Source organism: Rhinopithecus bieti, unplaced genomic scaffold, assembly GCF_001698545.2.
Source record: "Rhinopithecus bieti isolate Rb0 unplaced genomic scaffold, ASM169854v2 scaffold_6063, whole genome shotgun sequence".
NCBI classification, from domain to species: Eukaryota; Metazoa; Chordata; class Mammalia; order Primates; family Cercopithecidae; genus Rhinopithecus; species Rhinopithecus bieti.
The window spans coordinates 1,125,001-1,144,426 of record NW_016805186.1 but is presented as its reverse complement, the minus strand read 5'-3'; the positions used below and the strand labels follow the sequence as shown (position 1 = coordinate 1,144,426).

The window sequence follows — 19,426 nt, the reverse complement described above, 5'->3', positions numbered from 1 at the left end:
AAAAAAAAAAAAAAAAAAAATTAGCCGGACGTGGTGGCACACGCCTGTAATCCCAGCTACTCCAGAGGCTAAGGCAGGAGAATTGCTTGAACTCGGGAAGCAGAGGTTGCAGTGAGCCGATATCGTGCCAGTGCACTCCAGCCTGGGTGACAAGTGAGCCTCCGTCTCAAAACAATAAAAATAAATAAATAAATAAATAATTGCCGGGTGCAGTGGCTCATGCCTGTAATCCCAGCACTTTGGGAGGCCAAGGCAGGCAGATCACCTGTGGTCGGGAGTTTAAGACCAGCCTGACCAACATGGAGAAACCCTATCTCTACTAAAACTACAAAATTAACTGGGCATGGTGGCGCATGCCTGTAATCTCAGCTACTCGGGAGGCTGAGGCAGCCAAATCGCTTGAACCCGGGAGGCAGAAGTTGCAGTGAGCTGAGATGGCGCCATTGCACTCCAGCCTGGGCAACAAGAGCAAAACTCCGTCTCAAAAAATAAATATTCATTATTCAACATAGAGGAAACCATTGTGTATAGGCTTAAGCAAACTTGCTAGATGAAAAGTTTGCAGACCTTTGCAACACGTGTAATAATCAAGAAAATTACAGAGCAACAGGACAGACTGCACTGAACTTCAAATATACTGTAACTGCATACAAATGTGCATCTTTGGAAACTGATAAAAGATTAAGAAAATCACTTAGGATAATATGCTTACTTCAGTTTAATTAAAAAGTTTAAAAAGTTGCTCCAAAGGCTGTATTTACATTTACAGATTTTTCTACTGCCTACAACTGGACATAGTATGTTTAATTGCCCTTTAAGGTTTCATCAAAAAGGATTACTGTATTTTAAAATCAATCATTTCTTTTTTTTTTTTTTTTTTGAGACGGAGTCTCACTCTGTCGCCCAGGCTGGAGTGCAGTGGCCGGATCTCAGCTCACTGCAAGCTCCGCCTCCCAGGTTCCCGCCATTCTCCTGCCTCAGCCTCCCGAGTAGCTGGGACTACAGGCGCCGCCACCTTGCCCGGCTAGTTTTTTGTATTTTAGTAGAGACGGGGTTTCACCATGTTCGCCAGGATGGTCTCGAACTCCTGACCTCGTGATCCGCCCGTCTCGGCCTCCCAAAGTGCTGGGATTACAGGCTTGAGCCACCGCGCCCGGCCAAAATCAATCATTTCTTAAGCCAGGCACAGAAAGACAAACATCACTTGTTCTCGCTTATTTGTGGGATCTAAATATCAAAACAATTGAACTCATGGAGATAGAGAGCAGAACAATGGTTACCAGAGGCTGGGAAGGGGAGCTGGGGGATGAAGGGAAGATAGAGATGGTTAATAGGTACCAAAAATAGAAAGAATGGCTAAGACCTAGTATTTTATAGCACAAGGTGACTATAGTCAATAATTTAACTGTACATTCTAAAATAACTTAAGAGTATAACGGGATACTTTGTAACACAAAGGACCCATGCTTGAGGGGGTGGATAGCCCATTTACCATGTCAGGATTCAGCACTGCGTGTCTGTATCAAGTATCTCATATACCCCATCAATATGTATACCTACTATGTAACCACAAAAAACCAACAAATTTTTAAAATCAGTCATTTCTGAGAAATTCAGCATGTATCACAATTATCAAAGAAGAAAGCTTATAAAGTTTTATAAAATTTATATTAAAAAATCTTTCCCCTCAAAAAAATTCAAGGAAAAGATATTTTAACTGTTAAGTCACAATAACTAGTTACTACATAAACTTAACTTCTAACACCATACCATTTTCTGAACAGACGAAAGGCTTCTCTCCGGTGTGAAGACGCTGATGTGTCTTGAGCTGTCCACTTTGAACAAAGGCTTTTCCACAGTCTGGATAGTCACACAGATAGGGCCTCTCACCTAAGGAGACAGATGTTAGATATGGTGTCTGAGATAATAAGGCCAGAAGAGCAGGGGGACGGGAGAGAATCAGCCTTTATATAGGTCATGACTCCCAATCACAATAAAACATGTCACGGTCCCTGCGGAGCTGCAGGTAGAAATGCTAATGGCAGCACTTGGGTGGCATCAAGCACCTTATCTGCTGGGGAACACAATCTATTCTTTAGGCCTTGAGGTTATCATCTTGAGTTTATCCCAGACTTTTTCTCCCTCATACTCCAAATCACTAGATCTTGCTGGTTCTTCACTATGTCTTCCACCCACTCCTGCCTTCCCATTCAGCTTCCCCTGGTCAGACGGGCAGCCCTCCCGCTAGGATGAACCCTCCGACAGCCTCCTGGCCGGCCTCTCGTTTCTCCGCCTGCACAGCACTCCCAGAGTAGCTGGCATAGAAGTCTGCTTTTGTCATACCAAGTAGCCCCTGAACCACCCCCAAATCCTGTTACACACCTTGAACAACTAAAAATTATCTGCCGACTTTTAAATGGTCCTCTAAGATCGGCACTCTAGGCAATCTCAGCAACGTCATTAGCTACTGGGGTTAAGGGGCAGAGTTGATCCTTACTTCCCTCCTGGAGAATCATTCCAGCCAGGAGGCAGTTCCTCATCTTGTTCTCATCCTTGAAAATCCAAGTTTCTCTGCCCATTCAAATCTTCCCAATCCTGTAGGCTCTCAATGAGATTGAGAGATCCCCAAATAACTGAATTCTTCCTATCTACCTCCAAATAATTGAACTTTGTATACCTTCATTAACTTGGGGTCCTGTGTTGTTTATGTGTCATGGCAGTCTCCTGCAAAGATTCCTAGCACCTTAGACTTACTTAAATTCCTATACACAACACAGGGCTAGGCTCAAGTGCTGAAAAATTTGTTCAATGATAATTAAACATTATTTATTGAAAAAAACATTATTTAATCAACAATTATACATTGGTTTGCATTTTCCAATATAACTCAAAGAACAATAACAAGTTCTCCCTAAATTTCTCTTTATTTAAAGACATACTAAGTGGTTGTGATAGTTGAATACAAGTTAAAATAAAACACAGATACAGGGAGATTGTTTAAAATAGTAACGGAAAAGCTTTTTACAAAATATACTAATAGGGCTCAACTACCCCTTAGGGATCCTTTCAGTTCCCTGATATGCAGATGTCTAAGCTGATGCCTGGGGTATCAGGTGACACAGTGAGGTAGTGGTGAGGACGGCAGTCAGCCCTTCCTTCATTCAGCCACATAGTGTTGAATCTTAACCCCACTGGCAACTCTACGGCCTGCAAACCAGTTATCTGGGGGATATTTTAGAATATTTACATTGAAAAAAATACATAAAAATTCTCAAAATTAGAATATTTCATTAAGTAATCATTTTACTAATGGTATCTAAAGTCAAAACTTCTAGATACCTTAGTTTACAATGATTCAAAATTCAAACATTACCCCTTTCCAGGGATTTAACTTAAAAGAACCTCTTTTCTATCTTATCATTTAAATATATATTTTCAAAAACCGCAAGTTAAAAAAAAGTGAGAAACAGGTGAGCACCGTAAACATGGTGGAAAAAAATAGGGGACTGAGGGTTACGAGCTTAAGTTCTAAACCAGTACTGCCCAATGAAAGACAGTATGAACCACTTCTAGAAGGTACATTAGAAAAAGTAAAGAGAAAGAAGTGAAATTAATGTTTTTTTTTTTTTGAGATTGAGTTTCGCTCTTGTTACCCAGGCTGGAGTGCAATGGCACGATCTCGGCTCACCGCAACCTCCGCCTTCCGGGTTCAAGCGATTCTCCTGCCTCAGCTTCCTGAGTAGCTGGGATTACAGGCATTTGCCGCGCCCGGCTAATTTTGTATTTTTAGTAGAGATGAGGTTTCTTCATGTTGGCAAGGCTGGTCTTGAACTCCTGACCTCAGGTGATCTGCCCGCCTCGGCCTCCCAAAGTGCTGGGATTACAGGCATGAGCCACCCACCCGGCCTTGAAATTAATTTTAATAATATATTTTATTTAATCCAATTTATCTAAAAGTGTCATTTCAATATATAATCAACAGTAAAAATTATTCACTCTTTTTTTCATATTAAGGGTATGTTATATTTACTGCCCATCTCAATTTAGACTACCCACATTTCAAGTGCTCAGGAGTCACAGTAGCTGCTGTACAGGGCGGTGTCACTCTAGCCTTAAAGGTATGAGAGACTGATTGTAAGCCAGCAGTAGTTGGATTTTTGGCACCTCAGTTTCCTCACCTGCAAACTATTAGATGAACTATAAAATTCCTTCCTTTGGGGCCAACTTTATAGCGAGAACAAGGGCCCTCTATACTTTTTTTTTTTGGCTCTCTAAATGATATTTAAAATGCAAATATAATTTCCATATGCAAATACAGATATACCATAATCTTGGGATAGCTGCCTACCATAGTTCACCACAGATTTAATGCTTAGGTCAAATGTACTGATAGCACACTGAGGACTCTAAAAATTATATTAAAACTTGACAATTACTGTTTTTGGCATACAGATGAATTTTAACAATTATATAGATAAACGTATATCAAGTAAAATTCAGGCAGGTAGGGGGTAAAACTAAATTTGCCAATAACATGACTATGACATCTAGGTTAATTACCATGGTAACTTTAGAAATCACACGTAACCAGTATTCATAAAACCACTATTCTCCACCAAAAAGAAACTGACTATACTGCCTTTTTAAAAAACTTCACAACTAATAGTGTTAATGTAAGAAAATATAAGGCAACTAAAAAGGTAATTTATTACTCAGTATCAAATGAGCTTTCTGTTAAGTGTTACTTCTGGCTGGGTGTGGTGGCTCACACCCAGCACTTTGGGAGGCTGAGGCAGGCAGATCACAAGGTCAAGAGTTCGAGACCAGCTTGACCAACATGGTGAAATCCTGTCTCTAGTAAAAATACAAAAATTAGCCAGGCATGGTGGTGCGTACCGGTAATCCCAGCTACTACTCACTCAGGAGGCTGAGGCAGGAGAATCACTTGAACCCAGGAGGCGGAGCTTGCAGTGAGCCAAGATGGTGCCAGTGCACTCCAGCTTGGGAGACAGAGCGAGACTCTGTCTCAAAAAAAAAAAAAAGTGTTACTTCTGGCAGTCTATAAAATTTGCTCAACTTACCTGTATGAGTCCTTTTGTGAGCCTGGAGCGATTTCTCCCGTGGAAACACCCTATTACAGATGTTACAGCGGATTCTACTGGATGAATGCTCTCCTTCATTTATTAAATCACGGACAGTATCTGCTCTGGGCCTACCACGTCGGATTCCATCCTGTTGATAATTTTCATAAACATTAATACAATTTCGTTAACTCTACTTATTAAAGCAACATAGCATAATATAACTTTTAAAAATCTTTCTTGGGAGCTGGGCGCAGAAGCACACACTTAATAGTCCCAGCTATTTAGGAGGCTGAGGTAGGAGGATCGCTTGAGGCCAGGGTTCAAAGCAACATAGCACAAAATATTTTCGTTTTGTCTCTAAAAACAAAGCAAAAGTCTTTCTTTTTTTTTATTTTTATTTTTATTTTTTATTTTTTATTTTTTTTTTATTTTTTTGAGACGGAGTCTCGCTCTGTCGCCCAGGCTGGAGTGCAGTGGCCGGATCTCAGCTCACTGCAAGCTCCGCCTCCCGGGTTCACGCCATTCTCCTGCCTCAGCCTGCCGACTAGCTGGGACTACAGGCACCAGCCACCTCGCCCGGCTAGCTTTTTTTGTATTTTTTAGTAGAGACGGGGTTTCACCGTGTTAGCCAGGATGGTCTCGATCTCCTGACCTCGTGATCCGCCCGTCTCGGCCTCCCAAAGTGCTGGGATTACAGGCTGAGCCACCGCGCCCGGCCGCAAAAGTCTTTCTTAAGGGACATCAGTAAAAATGGTGAAGCAGGTAACTCCAACAGCCCATCCCTTCACAGATGACTGAAAAATCAAGCAAAAACTGTCAGAATCGGCTTTGTCACAAACCAGAAAATACATTTACAGCAACTCAGCAAATTGAATCAATAAGAAAGCACATTGCAACAGTGGAAAGGCTTTGCAGCATGTTGACCTGCCCTCTCTCTTTCCCTTCCCCAGTGGCAGCCTTGAAGACAGCAGCCTGCGTTCTCAGTCTGGGAACTACTTCCTCAGTCCCTGCTTCCGGAGGGAGAAATTCTGAAAGAATTGCGCTTGCCTGTTTTGAGCTTGCGGGTTACCTAAAGGACTGACATAAGGTGTTGGTCTTTGTTTTCCCTAACTTGGAACAGGGCAGAGAGGTGTCTCCTCAGAGGGTATTGCTCAAAAACCTTGTAAGGCAAATAACAATCTGCAGCCACCTTGGGCAAAAGATTTCAGTTGAGGCAAACAGACACACCAACAGCCTGAGAGGAAAAGCTGGGAGAAAGTTTCTTTTAGAAATCACGGCATTCAACAATGTCCACTTATACTAAGGTTAGGAATTTAGCAAGTCACGCATATGCCCAGGGCAGGAAGCATGCTCAGAAAAGATCTGAAAAGACCCTCTAGCTGAACTTTAGGCTCAGCACAAGCAGGAAATGAGGCTAGAGTGGAGTTGTAAACAGCAGGGCTAAGCAATGACAGTGTCCCCCAACACAGCTACTCTGCAGAGACTGGAAGAAGGTGGCTGTCCTCCTTTCTTTCTACTCTTTTTTAGGGGATGGTGGAGGGAGGCTCTAGGTATTCAAAAAAGTCTGGCAAAATACTAGTAGTGGCTCAGCCTGTAATCCCAGTGACTCAGGTGGGAGGATCACTTGAGCAAAGGAGTGCAAGGCTACAGTGAGTTATGATACTCCTGCACTATATAGCCTGAGCAACAGAGTGAGACCCCATCTCTAAAAAACAAAAAACAAAGCACCAGGCGTGGTGGCTTACACCTGCAATCCCAGCACTTTGGGAGGCTGAGGCCAGTGGATCACCTGAGGTCAAGAGTTCAAGAGCAGCCTGGCTAACATGGTGAAACCCCGCCTCTACTAAAAATACAAAAATTAGCCGGGTGTGGTGGCACACGCCTGTAGTCCCAGCTACTCAGGAGGCTGAGGCAGGAGAATTGCTTGAACCCGAGAGGCAGAGGTTGCAGTGAGCTGAGATCACGCCACTGCACCCCGGCCTAGATGACAGAGCGAGACTCCATCTCAAACAAAAGCAAACAAAACAAACAAACAAAAAAGCATCAGCTGAACACAGGCTAAGAAAGAGACCTTAGAGAACAAACACAACAAAGAACACAGAATTTAGAAAGAGTTTAGAATAGTCACTAAACAACTACAACTCACAGCAAACAACAAAAACTCAGAAGGAAGGGTGTGATTTCCGGAGTCACCACATTATAATATTCAAAACATCCAGTTTTCAACAAAATGTTACAAAGCATGCAAAGAAATAAAAGCAGTATGGTACATACACAGGAGAAATTAACAAAGAGACTGAGATGAAGAATAGACATTGGATTTACTAGACAAAGATTTTAAATCAACTGTCTTAAATATGTTCAATGAGCTAATGGAAACGACGGACAAAGAATAACAAGAAGCCTGGGTAACATAGCAAGACCCCCTCTCTACAAGAAATAAAAATAAATTAGCCAGGCATGGTGGCACTTCTTCCAGGCTACTTGGGAGGCTGAGGTGGGAGAATTACTTGAGCCTGCAAGGTCAAGGCTGTGAGACCCATGATTACAATACTGCTCTCCAGCCTGGGCAATAGAGCGAGACCCTGTCTCAAAAAAAAAAGAAAAAAGAAAAAGGAAAAAGAATGATAAGAAACCAGGAGAACAATGTCTCAACAAACAGAAAACCAACAAAGAGACAGAAATTATAAAAAAGAATCAAATAGATATTCTGGAGCTGAAAAGTACAATAACTAAAACAAAACAAAAAAAAAAACCTCACTAGAGAATTTCAATGACAGATTTGAACTGACAGAACAATCAGCCAACTTGAAGATAGGTCAGTTGAATTTATCCGGTCTGAAGAACAGAAAGAAAAAAGAATGAAGAGAAATCAACAGAGTCTAAGATGCCTATGGAACACCATCAAGCACACCAGCATACATATAACTGGAGTCGTAGAGGCAAGAGAGAAAAGGGAAGAATATTTGAAGAAATAATGATGGAAAACTTCCCAAATTTGATAAGACACAAATCTAAACATCCAAGAAGCTTGATACGCTTCAAGAAAAATAAAGAGATCCACACCAAGACATGTTGTAATCAAACAGTCAAATGACAAAAAGAATCTTTAAGCAGCAAGACAGCAGTGACGTGGATAAGCACCGTGGCTCAAGCCTGCAACCCCAACACTTTGGGAGGCCAAGGCAGAAGGATCACTTGAATCCAGGAGTTTGAGACCAGCCTGGGAAACACGAGGAGACCTTATCTCTACAAAAAATTTAAAAATTATCCGAGTGTGGTGGTACACACCTGTGGTCCCAACTACTCAGGAGGCTGAGGAAGGAGGATCAGCTTAGCCTGGGAGGTCAAGGCTGCAGTGAGCCATGATCATGCCACTGGACTTCAGTCTGGGGACAAAACAAGACCGGGTCTCAAAAGGAAAAGAAAGTGGTTCATCATGTAAAACGGGTACTTGATAAGATTAACAGCTGACTGGGAGGCCAAGGTGGGCAGATAACGACGTCAGGAGCTCGAGACCAGCCTGACCCACATAGCGAAACTCTGCCTCTACTAAAAATACAAAAATTAGCCAGGTGTGGTGGCGCATGCCTCTAATCCCAGCTACTCAGGAGGCTGAGGCAGGAGAATCGTTCCTGGGACGTGGAGGTTGCAGTGAGCCAAGATCACGCCCCTGCACTCCAGCCTGGGAGACAGTGTGAAACGCAGTCTCAAAAAAAAAAAAAAAAAATTAAAGTTAGCGAGGTGCAGTGGTGTGTGCCTATAGTCCCAGCTACTCAGGAGGCTGAGGCAGGAGGTTCACTTGAGCCCAGGAGGTCAAGAATATAGTGAGCTATGATCACACCACTGCACTCCAGCCTGGGCAACAGAGCAAGACCCTATCTCTTTAAAAAAAAAAAAAAAAAAAAAAGGATGGGCGCGGTGCTCACGCTGTAATTCCAGCACTTTGGGAGGCTGAGGTGTGCAGGTCACGCGGTCAAGAGATCAAGACCATCCTGGCCAACATGGTGAAACCCCAACTCTACTAAAAATACAAAAATTATCTGGGGGTGGCGGCGTGCACCTATAGTCCCAGCTGCTCAGAAGGCTGAGGCAGGAGAATCGTTTGAACCCAGGAGGCGGCGGTTGCGGTGAGCCGAGATCACACCACTGCACTCCAGCCTGGTGAGAGAGCTAGACTCCATCTCCAAAAAAAAAAAAAAAAAGGAAGAAAGGAAGAAAGAAAAGAAGAAAGAAAGAACAGTGAACGGCCAGAAAACCATATAACATTTAGAAATACATATACACCTAAGAACAGAGCCCCCTGCAAAAGGTGACAGAATTAAAAGAAGAAATAGTTCAGAAACAGCTAGAGTCTTAGATACCCTACTACCTTTATTTCTTTTATTTATTTATTTATTTATTTTGAGACAGGGTCTCACTCTTGTTGCCCAGGCTGGAGTACAGAGGTGCAGTCTCAGCTCACTGCAACCTCCCCCTCCCGGGTTCAAGCGACTCTCCTGCCTCAGCCTCCCAAGTAGCTGGGATTACAAGTGCCCACCACCACGTATGGCAAATTTTTTGTTTGTTTGTTTTCTGTTTTGTATTTTTAGTAGAGACAGGGTTTCACCATGTTGGCCAGACTGGTCTTGAACCCTGGCCTCAAGTGATCCGCCCACCTCGGCCTCCCAGATTGCTGGGGTTACAGGCGTGAGCCCCTGTGCCCAGTTAATACCCTACTTTCAATAATAAATACGACAACTAGGCAGAAGATCCACAAAGATATTCTCCAACATAGACCATATGTTAGACCACAAAAAAGTCTCAATAAATTTTAAAAGACTGAAAGCATTCCAAGTATCTTCTCTGACCACATGGAATAAAACTTCACAGAAGGAAAACAGGAACAAATATATAGAAATTAAACAGCACACTTTTTTTTTTTTTTTTTTTTTGAGAGGGGGTTTTTGCTTTGTTGCCCAGGCTGGAGTGCAGTGGCACAAGCTCGGCTCATTGCAACCTCCGCCTCCCGAGTTCCAGTGATTCTCCTGCCTCAGCCTCCTGAGCAGCTGGGACTACAGGTGCCCACCACCACACCCAGATAATTTTGTATTTTAGTAGAGACAGGGTTTCACCATGTTGGCCAGGCTGGTCTCGAACTCCTGACCTCGTGATCCACCCACCTTGGCCTCCCAGAGTGCTAGGATTACAGGCGTGAGCCCCTACGCCCAGCCCAACACACTCTTAAATAGCCAATGGGTCAAAGAAGAAATCACGAGGGAAAAAAGAAAATACCTTGACACAAATAATACCAAAAACACAACATACCAAACTTACTAAGATACGATTCAGGAATTAGATGACTTAAAATTGATAAGATGGCAATGCTATCCAAAGCAATCTTGTAGCCACAATGCAATCTCTATTAAAATTCCAGGGTTTTTGTTTTGTTTTGTTTGCAGAAATAGAAAAGGCTATCCTCAAGTTCATATGGAATTTTAGTAAGAGGCTCCTAATAGCTAAAACAATCTTGAAAAAGAGAACAAAACAGGAGGACTCATACTTCCCAATTTCAAAACATACTAAGCACTGGCAATTAAGACAGTGTGGTAATGGCATAAGGAAAGACATATAGATCAATGAAATAAAATTTGGAGTACAGAAACCAGCCTATCATGAAAGGCCAACTGATCTTCAACAAAGGACCCAAGAGTTCACAGAGAAAGAACAGCCTCTTTACCAAATGGCTCTGGGGTGACTGGATTTCCATATACAAAAGGATAAAGTTAGACCCTTACCTTACACTATAGACAAAAACTAACCCAAAATGTACCACAGAGCTAAACGGAAGAACTGGAACTCGAGAGCTCTTAGCTGGACATGGGAGCCCACGCCTGTAATCCCAGCACTTCGGGAGGCCGAGGTGGGTGGATTGTTTTAGCCCCAAAGTTTGAGACCAGCCTGGGCAACTTGGTGAAATCTCATCTCTACCAAAAACACAGAAAGTCAGCCGAGCAGGGCGGCGCGTGCCTGGAGTCCCAGCTACTCAGGAGGCAGAGGTTGCAGTGAGCCAAGATCACGCCACTGCATTCCAGCCTGGGCAACAGAGTGAGACCCTGTCTCAAAAAAAACAAAACCAAAACCAAAAAAGATTGTAATGTTCTTAAAAGAAAACATAGGGATGAATCTTCATGACTTTATATTTTTTAATGGATTCTTAGATATGACACCAAGAGCTAAGCAATAAAATAAATTGGACTGAATCAAAATGTAAAACTTTTGTACATCAAAGGACATTATGAAGAAAATGAGAGGCCAACATACAGAATGGGAGATATTTATTTGCAAACCATACATCTGATAAGGGCCTAGTATCAAGGATATAAAAAGACCTCTTAGAACTCAACAACACCAAAAAACACAAAAAACTCAATTAAAAAATAGGCAAATGACTTGAAGAGACATTTCTCCAAAACAGTTATATGGCCAACAAATGCAGTTATATGGCCAGCAAATACATAAAAAGATGCTCAAAATCAGCCAGGCGCAGTGGCTCACACCTGTAATCCCGGCACGTTGGGAGGCCAAGGTGGGTGGATCACCTGAGGTCAGGAGTTCAAGACCAGCCTGCCAACATGGTGAAACCCCGTCTCTGTTAAAAATACAAAAATTAGTTGGGCATGATGCTGAGTGCCTGTAATCCCAGCTACTCGGGAAGCTGAGGAGGGAGAATTGCTTGAACCCTGGAGGTTGCAGTGAGCTGAGATCACGCCACTGCACTCCAGCCTGGACAACTGACCAAAAACTGTCTCAAAAAAAAAAAAAAAAAACCTCAAAATCATTCATCATTTAGGAAAATGCTAATTGAAATCACAATGAGATACTACTTCGCACCAACTAGGTTATACTATACTGAGAGAAAAAAGGAAAACAAGTAGGAAATAGTTTTTTCTAAAATGTAGAGAAATTGGAACCATCACATACTACTGATGAGAATGTAAAATGGCTCAGCCACTGTGGAAAAGTTTGATAGTTTTGTATCGATATCATATATATACACACACATACACAATGGAATACGTATATACATATAATGAAATTATTCAGCCATGAAAATAATGTGTGCTACAAAGTGGATGAACCTAAAAAACAGTACGCTAAAAAAAGAAGCCAAACACAAAAGACAACATATTATATGATTTCATTTAATGAAATATCCAGAATAGGTTAAATCCACAGAGACAGAAAGTAGGTTGTTCGTTTCCAAGGTCTGCATGTAGTAGGGAACAGGGAATCATGGCCTAATAGATCAAGTTTTCTTTAGAGGTGATAAAAATGTTTTGGAACTTGTACAACACTGTGAATGCACTAAATGTCACTAGATTGTGCACTTTTAAATGATTAATGTTATGTAATTTCACATTGATTAAAAACCTAAGGAAATCTGAATATGCTATGGGCTTCAGCTAATACTAGCGCATCAATATTGGTTCATTAATTTTTAACAAATGTACCACACTAGTGTAAGATGTTAATGGGAAAGCTGGGTATGCGGTTTATGGGAACTCTCCGTGCTATCTTCACAGCTTTTCTATACAGCTACAACTAGTATAAAATAAACATTTACTTGAAAGAAACTTTGTTTCCCAGTTAAGTGAACTTTCACACATACAAGTTACATGAAAAGAAATCATAAAAAGATCATATACAACTACATCTAAAATGAAGATGCTTTTAGGGCTTTCAATATCAAAACTCAAAGCCTTCCAAAAGCTTAAACATCAGCCTGAAACCTTGAAGGATAGTAATAAGCTACAGCAAAATTCCCTTCCATCAAATTTTCACATTGAAAGAAAAGTTCAATCCCTACATAGATGAGTTATCCTCTAGGATAAATCATGTTTTAAGAAAATCCTTAGATATTAAAATCTGTATTCAGCACAACTTAATGACCTGATTTCAGTCTTATACCATGAATATTCAAATTAGTTGTACACTTACTACTTTTATTCTAAAAGTCTACAGAAAGTTTTCAAAAGATTTAATGAAGTCTTTACCTATTTTTCCTTTAGTCATACAGGCAATATACTAAACAGGAACACCTAAAAATTATTAATAACTGAAGAAATACGTTTTATGTTGGTAGTATAAATTCTCATTAGCCATTACAGTTAACTTTTTTAATGATTAAGAACGTGGGGGTCAGGCACAGTGGCTCACATTTGTAATCCCAGCACTCTAGGAGTCTGAGGTGACAGGGTCGCTTGGGGCCGGAAGTTAGAGACCAACCTGGGCAACACAGCAAGACCCCATCTCTATTATTAAATAAATAACTAACTAATTAAAAAAAAAACAGAATGTGGGAAGGCTACATATCCAAAAGAAATGAAAACAGGATCTCAAAGAGATATTTGGACATCTGTGTTCATTGCAGCATTATTCACAATCAACAGTAACCCAAATGTCCACCTACTGATGAATGGATAAATAGTGCTATGTACAGTTTAGCCTAAGCTAACTGACTCAGTGTGTTAGTAACAATGGAGTATTACTCAGCCTTCAGAAAGATGGAAAGCCTGCCATATGCCATAACATGGATGCACTTTTAGGAAATTATGCTAAGTAGAACAAGCCAGTGACAAAAAGGCAAATACTGCATAATTTCACCTAGATGAGGTATCTGAGGTCATCAAACTCATAGAAGAGTGGTGCTTGCCAGGGACTAGGGAGAGGGGGAAAGGCGAGCTCAGTGAGTATAGAGTTTAAGATGAATAAATTCTAGGGACTTGTTGCACAACCATTTACATATCGTTAACACTACTGTACTGTATACTTAAAAATGGTTAAGGTAGTAAATATTACGGGGTTTTGGCCACAATTTTTAAAATATGAGAAGGCACTGTGGCAGATATTATTGCAGAAACATTCCCTGCCCCTTTCACTGTGGGTCCAGAGTGCAACTTAGCCATGACTTGCTTTGGCCAATAAAAGGCGAAAATAGCGTGTGTAGTTTGGATGTTTGTTCCCTCCGAATCTCATATTGAAATTTGATTCCCGGTATTAGAGGCGGAGCCTAGTGGGAAGTGTGTGGGTCATAAGGACAGATCCCTCATGAACATCCAGATGCTGTCCCCGCTCATATTCTTACCATGAGATCTGACTACTGTTAAAAAGAGCCTGGCACTTCCTCCCCTCCCTCTTGTTGCCCCTCTCACCATGTGAAACCTGCTCCCCTTCAACTTCTGCCATGATTTGAAGCTCCCTAAGGTCCCTCGCCAGAAGCAGATTCGGGTGCCAAGCTTCTGGTACAGCCTGCAGAACTATAAGCCAAATACACCTATTTTTCTCAAAAATCACCCAGCTTCAGGTATTCTTTTATAGCAATGTAAAATGGACTAAGACAACATGTGGTTCTACCATCTCTGTTTTCTCTCTGCTTTGAGACCCATCTGTCCCAGCTTGGAGGGATTCCTTCAGGATCCTAGAATGAACAGAATGTGGAGCACACCAGTGGTCAACCCTCCCAGGACATATAACATGAGCCATGTTGAGGCTGAGATTGCCATCCTGAAGTTGCATTCTGCAGCCTGCTTTTTAGCCTAAGCTAACTGACTTAGTGTGTTAGTAACAAATATCTGTTGATGAAACAAAAAGCTCATCAACTTTACTTAATTCCTCAAGAAATTCCCGTGTATTAATGAAGCAGGAATTAGCAAGATCCTAAATGGACCATGACTTATCATTAAAGTACAAATTAACAAACCAACTCGTGGCCATTATTGGTGATCAACAAATTCTTTCATCTTCACTCCTGGGCTGTGATCCTCAGTAGCCACATTTAGCTCAAGTCTTGCTTGCTAAAATTATTAACCCAGAGTCAGACAGAAGGAGCTACACAGGAGTGAAATGTTTATTGCCATCATTTATTAAGCCACAATAGTTTCATGGATTATTGCTGGTTATGGTCATATCATGAATAATTGTTTTAATAAGTACAAAATAAATATAAAAGAATATAGCATCTGTGATCAATAAAAATAGCAGCTGATTCTGTTAAGAAAGAAATAGGACATGAAATCAGGTCAATTAAAAACCATAGGCCTGGCCGGGTGCAGTGGCTCACGCCTGTAATCCCAGCACTTTGGGAGGCTGAGTTGGGCAGATCATGAAGTCAGAAGATCGAGACCATCCTGGCTAACACGGTGAAACCCCGTCTCTACTAAAAAATACAAAAAATTAGCCAGGCGTGGCGGCAGGCACCTGTATTCCCAGCTACTCCGGAGGCTGAGGCAGGAGAATGGCGTGAACCCAAGAGGCAGAGCTTGCAGTGAACTAAGATCGCCACTGCACTCCAGCCTGGGCGACAGAGCGAGACTCCGTCTCAAAAACAAAACAAAACAAAAAAACACCCACAGGCCAGGCACGGTGGTTTATGCCTGTAATCCCAACACTTGGGGAGGCCCAGGCAGGCGGATCACAAGGTCAAGAGATCGAGACCACCCTGGCCAATATGGTGAAACCCCGTCTCTAAGAATACAAAAAAATTTAGCTGGGCGTGGTGGCACACACCTGTAGTCCCAGCTACTCGGGAGGCTGAGGCAGAAGAATTGCTCGAACCCAGGAGACAGAGGTTGCAGTGAGCCGAGATTGCACCACTGTACTTCAGCCGGGCGACAGAGCAAGTCTCTGTCTTAAAACAAAACAAAACAAAAAAACCGTAGTGGCTGGCCACAGTGGCTCACGCCTGTAATCCCAACACTTTTAAGAGGCCAAGGCAAGAGGATCACTTGAACTCAGAATTCAAGACCAGCCTGGACAACATAGTGTGACTCCATCTCTACAAAAAAAACTTGCCAGGTGTGGTGGCATACACCTGTGGTCCCATACTCAGGAGGATGACTTGAACCTGGTAGGCCAAGGCTGCAGTGAGCCATGATTGTGCCACTGTACTCCAGCCTGGGCGACAGAATGAGACCTTCTCTCAAAAAAAAAAACAAAAACAAAAACAAAAAACAAAAAAACTTAGTGATACAAGTCTTCTGCCATAAAAGGATCCCTTTCCTAGTATTTTTAAATATGTAAGAAAGGCTGGGCACAGTGGCCCATGCCTGTAATCCCAACACTTGGTAATTTGCGGCAGGAGGATTGCTTGAGTCCAAGAGTTTGAGATCAGCCTGGACAACATAGCAAGACCCCCGTCTACCAAAAAAAAAAAAAGGCCAGGTGTGTTACACACCTGAAGTCCCAGCTACTCAGGAGGCTGAGGTGGGAGGATTGCTTGAGGCTGAGGTGGGAGGATCACTTGAAAGTGGGAGGTTCAAGGCTGCAGTAAGCCCTAACAGTGCTACTGTACTCAGCCTGGGTGACAGAGTGAGACTTTGTCTCTAAAACATAAAAAATAAATAAACAAATAAATATGCAAGAACATACTGCTGACTCTTGCAATTTGAAATAACTGGTTAGTTAACATCAAAAATTTAAGACTAACCATTACTATTAATAAGCATGTGTAACAGTGGGGAAACATTAAAAGTTAACTATGTGGGCCAGGCGTGGTAGCTCACACCTGTATCCCAGCACTTTGGGAAGCCGAGGCAGGCAGATCACTTGAGGCCAGGAGTTTGACACTATCCTGGCCAACGTGGTGAAATCCCGTCTCTACTAAAAATCCAAAAACTGGCCGGGCGTAGTGGCTCATGCCTGTAATCCCAGCACTTTGGGAGGCCGAAGCGGGCAGATCACCTGAGCTCAGGAGTTCGAAACCAGCCTGGCCAACATGGTGAAACCCCATCTCTACTAAAAATATAAAAAGTATCCGGGCATGGTGATGCACACCTGTAGTCCTAGTTACTCAAAAGGCTGAGACTTGAGAATCGTTTGAACCCGGGAGGTGGAGGTTGCAGTGAGCAGAGATCCGGCCGCTGCACTCCAGCCTGGGTGACACATCAAGACTCCATCTCAAAAAAAAAAAAAAAAAAGTTAACCATATGGCTGCCTCCCAGCAACTCTAAGAGACTGTTTCTGCCACCAGCAACACATTTATATTTTCCAAATGAGAAAAATGGAGTGAGTGCTGAAATATACAGCATAATACAACATACTGGCCATATACAGGGAAGGGTTCACTAAGTGCATTCTTTTAGGTTTTTTGTTTTGGTTTTGTTTTTTGAGACGGAATCTTGCTCTGTCGCCCAGGCTAGAGTGCAGTGGCGTGATCTCAGCTCACTGCAACCTCTGCCTCCCGGGTTCATGCGATTCTCCTGCCTCAGCCTCCCGCGTAGCTGGGACTACAGGCGCCGCCACCATGCCCAGCTAATTAATATAAGTGCATTCTTTTAGCTCAAAAAATAAGACGAAACAAATAATCATATAATGCCCTAAATAAATAAATCAAGACCATCTTTTAACAATATATGCTAAAATAAGCAATGTTACTTAAAGAGGACCCTCTTCCTTTTGGCCTTATCAATGAGAAAACCTTGTTTCCAGGCATCTTCGGACAATTAGAGTATTACACTCAGCAGCCAAGTGCACCTGTAGGCTAAGAAGAGATCTTGTCAAGACTGTTGACAATTGGCAAAATTATTACATTGCCAAAAACTTTTGCACACCTTAGTAAATATAATTTTAAAAACAATCTCCATACCTCTAGAAGGTAGATTAGTGATTTTGAAAGTGCTTAGTCATGTGATAACTGAAAAAGCTAAAAGTCCTTGACACATTTTTTAAGTAGAATTCAAATAAAGAGCACAAGCACAACCTAGAAGGAAAACAAAAATAGGTCTCAGCGGGAGGTGTGCGAACCTTTTCACATTCAGATTTAGATACAAACTTCCCATAACTTGCTTACGTGCTTCCTAACCCTACTTCCCATCGTGACCTATCTTCACAGCTTCTCAAGTTTTCATTCCAGTTTATTGAATTGAGTGCACTCTTATAAAGCATCTCGATTGAGATATAGATAAGCTACACATAGTATGTATTTCTTTTCTTTGTTTCTTTCTTTTTGGAGACAGAATCTCGCTTAGTTGCCCAGGCTGGAGTGCAGTGGCACAATCTCAGCTCATTGCAACTTCCACCTCCTGGGTTCATGTGATTCTCATGCCTCAGCCTCCTGAGTAGCTGGGACTATAGGCGTGCACCACCATGCCCGGCTAATTTTTTTGTATTTTTAGTAGAGACAGGGTTTTACCATGTTGGCCAGGCTGGTCTCAAACTCCTGGCCTCAAGTGATCCATCCACCTTGGCCTCTCAAAGTGCTGAGATTACAGGCGTGAGCCAGCATGCCCGGCCAATAGTATGCATTTCTTATGTCTACTTATATCAGCTTAATATTTAAAAAACAAAAATAAACCCCTGAAGTCCATTTACATGTGATAGTCCCAGGAGCAGTGTAGTATAGGTACTAAGAACAGGGACTCTGGAAGGTTCCAATCAGTTCTGCCACCTTACCATATGATCTTAACTAGACTTTGTCTTGGGGACTCTTATTTCTCATTTCTCATCAGGTAAACAGGATAAAATGAATTAAAGAATTCAAAATGCTCAACACAGAGGCCAGCAGTTTGCTGCTAACATTATGAAATGCTTACTCTGTGCCAGGCAATAAATAGTGTCTACTATGTTAACATGATGTTAGGTTTAACACAGTGCTCAAACATTACTATTCATAAATAGTATGAATTTATATATTATGTATAAAGTATTTAAAAATCAGCTATTCGAAACAGTATGTAGTCTAGGTTTTGAAGTGTTCAGGTGACACCGAAAGGGGAAGCAGGATAGGCAGCCTGTAGCTCCTGCAGGGTGTAGAGTATCTGAGAAGCCAGACCCCACCAGCCCCAGTGAAGAAGTAACTTCAAATGCAGTCTGAGTAGAGGGCACAGTGACAAGGTGGGGAGCCTTGGAACAACCTGTGGCGGAAGGCAGTTAGACCTGCTTTCTTCCCTCTCAGAATTCTACAATCCAGAAGAAGACAATATATAATTATATGCCAACAGTGCTAAGCAATTGTGTGATGAGCAGCCAAAATAAGCTGGTAGGTGTTCCCACAGGCGAGGAAGACAGTGTTGGGCAGGAACAAACAAAAGAGCAAGAGAAAGCTGACACAGGGTGTGCAGGACTCAGACGCTAATACCTCCCCTGGGAGCAGTGGCAACGAATAGACAGTAAATGAACGCAAATGTTGTTCTCAAACCCACAGCTGTTAGTGCCTCTGTGGCATATTGGGAGCATGTTACTGGCACTGGCTACATTACAGACTTGTCTCCTGTCTTCCCCAAAAATGAGCAGACTCAGCACAATTCACCGATGATGCACATGGAGATAAAGAACTACAAGTACTTTTTTTTTTTTTTTTTTTT

At 42.1% G+C, this 19,426-nt stretch overlaps 1 protein-coding gene across 1 annotated transcript in view; it reads right to left on the bottom strand.

Annotated features, from left to right (window-relative positions):
* ZNF367 (zinc finger protein 367) overlaps positions 1–19,426 on the bottom strand; it is a 35,104-nt gene that overhangs the window by 7,991 nt on the left and 7,687 nt on the right. Inside the window, exons 5-6 of the mRNA XM_017871458.1 lie at positions 5,082–5,232; positions 1,771–1,890 (exon numbers count right to left, since the gene is read on the bottom strand). Coding sequence (XP_017726947.1) covers positions 1,771–1,890; positions 5,082–5,232 — 271 coding nt within the window. The remainder of the gene's footprint in view (positions 1–1,770; positions 1,891–5,081; positions 5,233–19,426) is intronic.